This window comes from Eimeria maxima, genomic scaffold, assembly GCF_000499605.1.
Source record: "Eimeria maxima Weybridge genomic scaffold, Emw_scaff56, whole genome shotgun sequence".
Taxonomy (NCBI): Eukaryota; Apicomplexa; class Conoidasida; order Eucoccidiorida; family Eimeriidae; genus Eimeria; species Eimeria maxima.
The window spans coordinates 5,001-13,727 of record NW_013566600.1 but is presented as its reverse complement, the minus strand read 5'-3'; the positions used below and the strand labels follow the sequence as shown (position 1 = coordinate 13,727).

The 8,727-nt window shown below is 50.3% G+C and overlaps 1 protein-coding gene across 1 annotated transcript in view; it reads left to right on the top strand.

The window, feature by feature from the left end:
- Positions 1-638: 638 nt before the first annotated feature.
- The window catches only part of EMWEY_00008710 (thrombospondin type 1 domain-containing protein, putative), a gene marked incomplete at both ends in the record, with an annotated part of 8,855 nt that continues 766 nt past the window's right edge, over positions 639-8,727 (top strand). Inside the window, 18 exons of the mRNA XM_013482244.1 lie at positions 639-738; positions 930-1,172; positions 1,572-1,899; positions 2,176-2,321; positions 2,729-2,932; positions 3,142-3,177; positions 3,339-3,644; positions 3,778-4,074; positions 4,580-5,035; positions 5,288-5,491; positions 5,906-5,980; positions 6,112-6,287; positions 6,466-6,693; positions 6,864-7,116; positions 7,482-7,551; positions 7,648-7,781; positions 8,084-8,134; positions 8,227-8,631. Coding sequence (XP_013337698.1) covers positions 639-738; positions 930-1,172; positions 1,572-1,899; positions 2,176-2,321; positions 2,729-2,932; positions 3,142-3,177; positions 3,339-3,644; positions 3,778-4,074; positions 4,580-5,035; positions 5,288-5,491; positions 5,906-5,980; positions 6,112-6,287; positions 6,466-6,693; positions 6,864-7,116; positions 7,482-7,551; positions 7,648-7,781; positions 8,084-8,134; positions 8,227-8,631 — 3,712 coding nt within the window. The remainder of the gene's footprint in view (positions 739-929; positions 1,173-1,571; positions 1,900-2,175; positions 2,322-2,728; positions 2,933-3,141; positions 3,178-3,338; positions 3,645-3,777; positions 4,075-4,579; positions 5,036-5,287; positions 5,492-5,905; positions 5,981-6,111; positions 6,288-6,465; positions 6,694-6,863; positions 7,117-7,481; positions 7,552-7,647; positions 7,782-8,083; positions 8,135-8,226; positions 8,632-8,727) is intronic.

Sequence of the window (8,727 nt, the reverse complement as noted above, 5' to 3'; positions counted from 1 at the left end):
CGGTGTCGCAGACAAGGGCCTGTGTACCACATCAGCTCGATGATGTGGTACACAGGCCCTTGTCGTGCGATGAACCTGACGATGTTGCTGTCCTAGATGGCTAATAGAGCTTCCGATAGTATTTGTCGACATAGTTCGGATGTATTTTGACAGTAAGGGCAGAATTGGAGAACCTAACCGTCTGCCGTTTGTCGTTTATCCAGACTGCCGGTGCGTGCTACGGGGGTTATGGAACCACACATTTGTGGCTTTAGAACTTAATCCCTGCAATATCACATGCACCTTGGAGGCACTTCCACGAAGCTAGTGTTATTTATGGAGAGAAAACCATCTCACTGAAACGACGAGTTCTTAAAAGCAACATTTGTCACGACGCTTATGCTGCTCTCTCGCTAGTCGGCGGCCGTGGCAGTTGAATTCTGCTGCAGGTTGGGACGATAGCACTGGCCTTCTCCTGTACCAACAGACTCTTTAGAGACCCCGACGCATGTTTCTGTAAGTTTAGTAGGCGAAGGCCAGGAGGATTCTCTATTTTCCTCTCCAGGAGGTGAAATCGCTAGCCCTAAGGGGGTTTCTGGGCCTGGCAAAACCACACGAGGTGACCCACCATCCGAGGACGATCATGTGGCGTCTCCACGATGGAAATGGGACGAATACTTCTTCTCGTGTCAGGACTTACGTATTTACTTCTTGGAGTACCTGCTGACTTGCGTGCTGCAATTCTGGACGCCGCCCACGGTAAGTGTAGTGCACACTTGGCGCATGGATTGGAGTATCTACGGTTTTATACCACTCCCATGTATGTACTAAATGGCACATATGGTGCACGCGAAATCACTATAGCTGTGCTCTCCCCCTATTTGTTGTTTTTTTGTTGCTCTCCCCGACTGTGAGCATTCGTGTCGAGTGTGTCGTTCTCCGTTCGTTAGCTCGCTCTGCAACAGACCACGTTAATGGGGGACCTCAATGCAGGCTTCGCTCATCCACAACCATAGATCGCCAGTGCAGCTTCGTGTGCGAGGAGATCTGGAAGCGCAAGGCGGCCACCTACTTCCTTGTGTGCCACGACCCGTTTTCGTGCTTTTCCAATTTCTGGAATGGAAGAAAGCTCAAGGCTCAGCCCGAAGTACACGTATCTATTGCCGAAGAACTGAAGTCGGGATGCTCCTTCAGTCAGTATCCACGCTGGTTGTTTCTGTGAATTCGCGCTCTTGCGGGATCTGGCCTCCGCGTTGCACCTAATTAGCCTGACTCCCGCAAACTCCGAGATTATGAGGACACATCCCAGATTCCACTTTTCCACGGAGCTGTTTCTTCCCAGGAGGGTGCACGCGTTGGGCCGTGTGCTTACGTGTTTTTTCTTCATACAGGCGTTCGACCGAGCTTCGCCCCTAGAGAACAATACTGTAAATGCGAAGAGGGCGTCACTTGTTGCAGCCCATCTATACCCCTCAGTTTCTTCCTCCATCATCTTGCAATGATAGTTCATGCTGAGTCGTGGCAATGCCCATGGGTTCCTTTGTGAGGTGCCGGCTAACGACCATAGTCCTCTACGGGCTTGTATTGCGCAGATGGTTATCAGGAGCTCTCATTGGAGCAACTGCGTTCTAATGCCGCTTTTGGGGGAGAAGCCCTTTGCAATGAAAAAGAGCTTGAAGTCGTGGATTTCGTATCTGGACATCCTGCTGGCTTTCAGGGAGGAGAGGGGAACTGCGTGTTGTACTCACAGGCCAAAGAGGCAGCTGCTGCTTGTCAGAAGGATAAGGAACGGAACGACAGGGTATACTGCGTACTGGGAATCAACGACCTACCGCCGAAACCTGACTTGTATGGCCTGTGTGACTCTCCTCCATCGCATGACTATCGTTTTGGTCTTTTTTATGACTGCATCCCATGTGAGCCGCTATCTCTTTGCCCAGACACGCAGCTGCTCAACTCTTTTTGCCTCATGTTCCCATTTAGCAGTTGAACTTTGGTCTAGAATGTGTGGGCCTATACCATAGAGGGATCTTCCCAACAGTTCCCGTCTTATCTTGCCTCTGCGGTTTCTTGTCCCATAGCGAGTTCCGCCCCTCCATGTGAACTGGAAAGCACAACGTTTTGGGATAGTAGCACGAGCTCTTGTAACTGCCCTACTGGCCTTTTGCCATGTACTATAGAGGAGGCGAAGTCGAGTGATGCGTGGATGGATGAGCTAGGGGAAACCTCAGCAGTGTATATGGCTGACTCCATTCGTCATGTGACCCCACAGAATGAATACGAGGCCTTTCACGTTTCCGAAGACCCTTGCAGCGACAAGTTTGCCTGGGCGTTATGCAGACGTAAGCTAATTGCGTAGAGGCAGCAACATATCACCACGTTAGTCACTACTTGTTGGTTGCTCTGTTGGACTCTGGTAAACTGGCAGCGACGAGCAAATACACTCAGCTACACTGGAATTAGTATGGGACGGAAACGTAGAGCCCTTATCTGCCACGCAGGCTCTGGACAACAGACGAGCACAACATCAACAACCCCAACCCCAACAACAGCGACGACCGCCACCAAGCAATTCTTGAGTTAGTTCGAGCTTTCATTTTCAAAAACTCACCCGTTTGCAGACTGACGCCCCGTAAACACGTCTAGAATTTGTTCTCATGCAAGGGTGGGCTCTACAGCTACGAGGATATCTGTGCCTGGCGAGTGGTTCACCGCATGGCTTTGGCTGTACTCGTTGCTTTCTGTCCAGGAGATGCAGGTCCTGATTGTTTTAAGGGGAACGATCAACCGTTCTGCAGGATACCGTGCTTGGCGCTTTGGAGACAATACTGCTCAAAACACAAACCGTACGGTTCTTACGATTTGTTCATGAGCCTCTGGACGACCTACGACTTCAGCAGGCTTGCAACGATCGACGCCAGTTCAATACCTCGGGTCAAAGCGTGTACATTCGGTCAGTCAGTTTAGGACCACGCGTATGCGAGTTTGGTGTTCCACGGTGGTGTGAGTTTGCTCCGTAGCATCCTCTGCATACACCACGGATATGATTGCTTTTTATTGCTTTTTATCGAGAGAGCAACCCTCAGCATTCTGCGCATCAGTAGAAGCGTTGGTTCCTCGCAATCCTAGCGGTAGAAATTCTTGGGGTTTGCTTCTCTGCAGAGAAACGATGGGAATATGAAGACACAACCCAGAGCGGTCAGTGTCCCGTTAGCAAACCGTTGTCACACAAGGGCGACTCTGAGAGCGCAGCCAAAGCAGGGAGGAGGAGGTATTATAATGATCCTCCAGCCACCAAATGCGGCTACACTTGTGGGGGTCATCTGAGGAGTTGCTTTCAATGCTGCTTTTCCTTTCAGAGTTTTATCAAATAATGGAAAGTGGCAAGGACAACTCGCTGACACTTGAAAACCTCTGCGCTGATTATGAGCGGTGGGCGTTAGTGCAAGTTGTCGCTGGACGTAGGGAGCTACTTGAAGATGGCGAGAGGATCAACGACTGCCCTGCAGTCGAAATCACAAGCCGCGTCAAGAAAGTTTTGCCTGAAGATTTTATAATTGGGAACGTGCGAACCCACAAAGTATCTCTCGTAGGTGTTCAGACGACAGCTGCCACCTGCCCGATGGCCGACACAACATACTTTGTATCTTGGAACTGTTCCCCAAGTAAGGGCTCCGTGTCTTCGCTAATTCTGGATTCGACCTGTCCCAACAGTCCTATTTTGCACGTTGCGGATGTACGAGCAAAACAGGGCAAAACACGTTTCAGAATTAGATCGGTGTCTGCTTGAATTTTCAGATATATCCATGGCTGCCGAATCAATTTCTATTTCATGCAACCTTTACAAGGTTACAGCAAAGGCCGTGGACCCCGACAACTATTCGTGTGCATGCCCGAATAGTGCGGCGCCCTGCTCGCCCAATGCCGCAGCTGTCAGCCGGAGCTGGATTGCAAACACCCCACAAAATGCAATTGTTAGCCTGGCGGATTACATTGTTTACAAAACTTCCGAATCCGGAACTGGGTCATTGGTTTTGATGGATGATCCGGGTTCCTTTTGCGGGGACACGGATGCTTCTTATGTATTATGTGAAGGTAAGTTGCATACTGTACTTCTTATTATATTTCCGATCGCTAGACTCACGATGTGACGGCGGTTGACTCTTTTTCGTAGACGCACGCCAGTGAATATATCCCGGATCTTCAACGCATATGTGCACAATGGGGACAAGTTCATGGTTCTTTTGCTTTGACCGTATGTGGAATTTGCATTACTCAATACAAGCAGAGCATCTCCTATCCGTGAAGAGGCTACGTATTGAGGCAGCAGTTGTGTGCTAGTGCTGTTCCCTGACACAGATGTTCCCGAGGATAGGGACGTTGACAGTTGGCCCATTAGATGTAAGACCCTGGATCGACAGCACTTCTCCTTTCGGGCTCAGCACCATTCCTCCGAGTACCTTAGGCTTAGAAGTTGTCAGCTGCTATGCCTGTCCTGCACATTGTTTAATTGTGCACACTACCTCCTCTTGCAGTTAGAAACTCTGTTACCTATGCAGACGGATTGCCTGCTTGGGATGCGAGCTGTTTGCGTTTGCAGGGCCAGTGTGTGATAAGGCATTCTCAACTTTGGAGGGAGCGAGAGAAGAAGATGATTTAAAATGCAGATCAGCGTGCTCAGAAATGAGTAGCGGAGAGTGTGCAGCAGTTCGCAACACCTGGTTGTGCGTCGCTCTCTCCATACAGGGGTGTTACATCCCCAACAGCAACTCATATGCATGCCATATTGAGGTGCCTGGACCTGAAGACTCACATAGAGGCACTTGCACATGCCCTAATTCTGACTTAGGCCCTTGTACATTTTTAGAGGCTGAAGCAACAGCGTATGCGTGGAAACCCACTCTATCACAGTTTTGGAAGGGTGCCAGCGGAGTCATTGTGGCGAAGAACAACCGCGCTCTCTGGCCGTTAGCCCCATCATCGTGGCGTTACGAAGCAGGGCCTCAGTATGGCAAGTGCGAGCAACGTACATGGATAAGAGGAGTCTTCTGCTTGGGTAGGCTGTTCCACTGGGCATCTGCAAGTCTTGTCTACAGGGTAGTTGGCAGTTCGGGCCACACCTCGGTGTCTCGCCTTGTGATGAGGCGCGGAGTAGTTGGTTGGTGTGTGTGAATCGTGCAGGCCCAGATACGGACCTGAAATCACGGAGAGGTGAGAGCGCAACTTATATGCACACAGAAACACCGCATAGGTTTGTATCCCTCTTGGATGCCATGCCCTGTGTGGCTATCATTAATTATTCACGCAGGTTCTCTGGCACCGGACTGTGGCACTGCCACGCCGGTGGATCCCAGCAAGGCAAGCACTTTCCACTGCATATATATTTGTGGGAACATTGAATGGAAGTGCCGCTTTACCATGATTGACCAGCCGACCCTGTACAAGGACCTTCTGCAGTGTTATGAGACGCTGAAGGTTGGCACAATTCTAGAGTTCTGCGATGTCGCAACGAGTGAGACGCTGACACTGGATTGCTCAACCCCCCTATTCCCTCTCGAGCTGTGAGGGCTATCCCCCAATTTCGCGGAGCGTTTGTTGAGGGAGAAGGGATAAGACATGCAGCATGCCACCGATTTGCGTTGTGTATACTCTCAGTTCACCAAACACCTACGGCTGGAGGTATGTTCTGCTGGAGAAAAGTTGGGAGGATCCACATAGCCTCCTGCGTCCTGTGTTGCATTGTTAAACCGTAAATATATACTTGATCCTATTGCGCTAAAGCCGCTTGAATCGTGTCCGCTTGCTGCAGCTGCAAATATGGCAGCATCTTGGGTGCTGGCCAGTGGCACGGAAACAACGGTTCGTTTTGCCCAACCAGTCTATCCCACACCGATTGTCTTCATAGGGTCGCCTACACCTATAGCAGGTATACCAAGACTGGCCGTCTCCCAGGTTACGTCGGACAGCTTTAGAGTCCAGACTTTTGGCGTCGTGTGCGGCGGTAGGCTGGCAACCTTGAAACTTTCACGTACACACGACTTTCGACATGATAATCATCCCACAACGTTGAATATTTCACTGCTGAGTATTGGAATATTCCGTTGCTGAGTGTATCTTTCGTTTTTCCCTCAGTTCGACCTACGGCAGCTTCGCCTGATCTGAAAATTGTGGCAAGCTACCTAGCAATACCTGCAGGCCAGTATGTCACAAAGCATTCTTCCATTAACGTGGTGGTTGGAAGCTTCGATGTAACAGGTGACGGCGACTTTTCCTTGCGCATCCCATTCGAGATGCCGGATCCTTCACAGGTACAGTAGTGGTGACCTGTGGATCTCCAATCCATATTGCTGTTCGCGCTCAACGGAAAGGGGTTCTCTCGCTTTGAAGGATCCCTTAAGGAGTCGGGGGGCAATTTTTGGGTCCAGTGGGATGTTCGCTACTGGAGAAATACTGCTGCACGTGGAGGAGATATGAGTGTTCCCTCAGGCCGTTGTCCTTTTGGAGCCTCAATCCGCCACAGGAAAATCCCCTCAGGCGATCGCAGCTGCACTTGCATTCAGCATAATTGAGAATACTTCCGCGGGACTTAAAATTCGGGTTTCATGCGTGGAGCCGTTTACCTCGATATCCGTGGGCTACTTGGTTGCTGCTGCATCCGACGACAGTTCCACAAGCAGCCCGCTTGCTGCGTCTTTAGGCGGACGTTCGCTTGCTGTGAGCTAAGAGCTGAGCCGCGCTAGCACGACTAAGCGCAAATAGACACTGTATAGAAGTCGACATACAAGCCTCATTATGTCACTCTGTGTTGCCTGATCAACTGTTGTGACGGAACTGCGGGAAGAGCACGTGGTTGGGGGGCATGCGAATATGGCTATTCCCTGCAGATATTCAACTCACAGGACTTCGATACGGGTACTATTCACTTTCCAGAGAATTTTCCGACGTTCTTCCAACCCCACTTCTTCCCACAAGTTGCTGGGGACAAGGAGGAAATTTTTTCTGTACAGTGGCAGTCCAAAGAGGACGGCCGTGGTTGGATGCCTACAATATGGGCTTCATCATGCTCTTTTACGGAAGAAGTTTTGTACAAGGTTTCCACCTCAACTATGAAGCTTAAAGGCTTGTACATCTCTGCTGGTACGACGATACGAAGGGCTGTGGAGTACGCTTGCGGAACGCATGCCAAACAAACACTGAAATAGCATGTAGACTTCGACCCCATGTACTGTGGCCGAACAAAACGCTCCCCCCCACTTGGGAGTTGCCGTGTAAATAAAAGGGGTGGAGGGTAGATGTGGTTACGTGGGAATTGCCCAGGCGTCTATATTGCACTTGTGCTGTGCTGTTGCAGTAAACCAGTTAAGCGGATCATCATGTAAGCACAGACGGCGCGCTTGACCGGTTGCTCAAGAAGGCCATATAAAAAGGATGTGCTGTCGATCTCAAGTCACAGGGACATTGTTTTCGTTAGTTGTTGTGTGTGTACTGCTCTGCGCGTTCAGTATCAAGTAGCATCTGCAATATCAAGGCTGCGGAGGTGACTGCAGGGCCGACTATAGAACAGCAGGGGTAGTGGGTTAGTTGCTACGCAAGAAACATATGTGTATTTTTGAGGTGATAACAGTGCAGGTTGTAACAGAATGCGAAATTCGTTTTTTTCCAGGGCAGTTCAATGACGGATGAGCAGTGCACCGAGTATTGTTCCGGCATATACCACCTCTATTGTTCAGCAGCTTCGCATCCTCTGTATTGTCTCGAATGGCGTATGCCTGCCAACTTTTCTGAATTTTGCACTTCTCCGAGTGAGCGAGCAAAACAATGTAATATTATTCGGGGTAGTTTCAGAGAACAGCGCGAACACCTGAAGCAAAAGTTGTGCATGATGGGACACTTCAGAATCGTGCTCCATTAAAACAGTTTTTCTCCAAAGAGATACACCTTGCACTTCCCTTCTCATACCTCGTTTACTTTAGCTTGGACCAAAGTGCCTTGTTGGAAATCCGAAGCTGTGAAGGTTGCAAATCTCCCCTTAGCGGCGAGGGAGTAGGGCAACAAATATAGGTGGGGAACTTGATTACGCTAATGCATTGTTATGCGATCTCAGCTGAAAGTAATCAGGCTGACGACGGCTCCGCGGACACTGATGCTGGAGAAGGTATGCTTTTCTCCCGTTCACTATAGTGGGCCAGGCAACCCCGATAGAGCGGATTTGGAAAAACCACGACGCTGAATTTTGTTGTTCTGCAGCCGCGGAAGACGACTCCGCGCCGTTAGTCAAGTGTCGCGTTTTCGACATGCGAACGCACCCGTCAGATCTGGCATGGGACTCTGCTTCCTTTACATGCGGATGTCCTGGTCTTGCTGTGCCTTGCACGAAAGAGGATGCTTCCCAAGACTTGACGTGGCTGCGGGAGATTCATGCTGAAGGAGGACTTTGCGAATCTGCGACGGAGGCCGTGCAGCCGGTCACAAAGATGTTCATGCAGCTTGACTCGGATGCGTGCTCTGCCAACATGCTGCATGCTCCTTCTGTAACTTGGACTCAAAGGCCATTTCCATCTTATCCAGACCTTCCGGGAGCGGGGTCTGGACCCCAGTCATTCAGTGGCACATATCTGTGTCAGCACAAAACTCCCTATGTTCTTTGCCCAGGTACGACTCCTAACACAACGAACGCAGGACAGTGCAGTGGTGCGGATGTACTGCTGCCTGCTGGCCATCATCCCTATAAGTTGAGGGTGCTGAAGA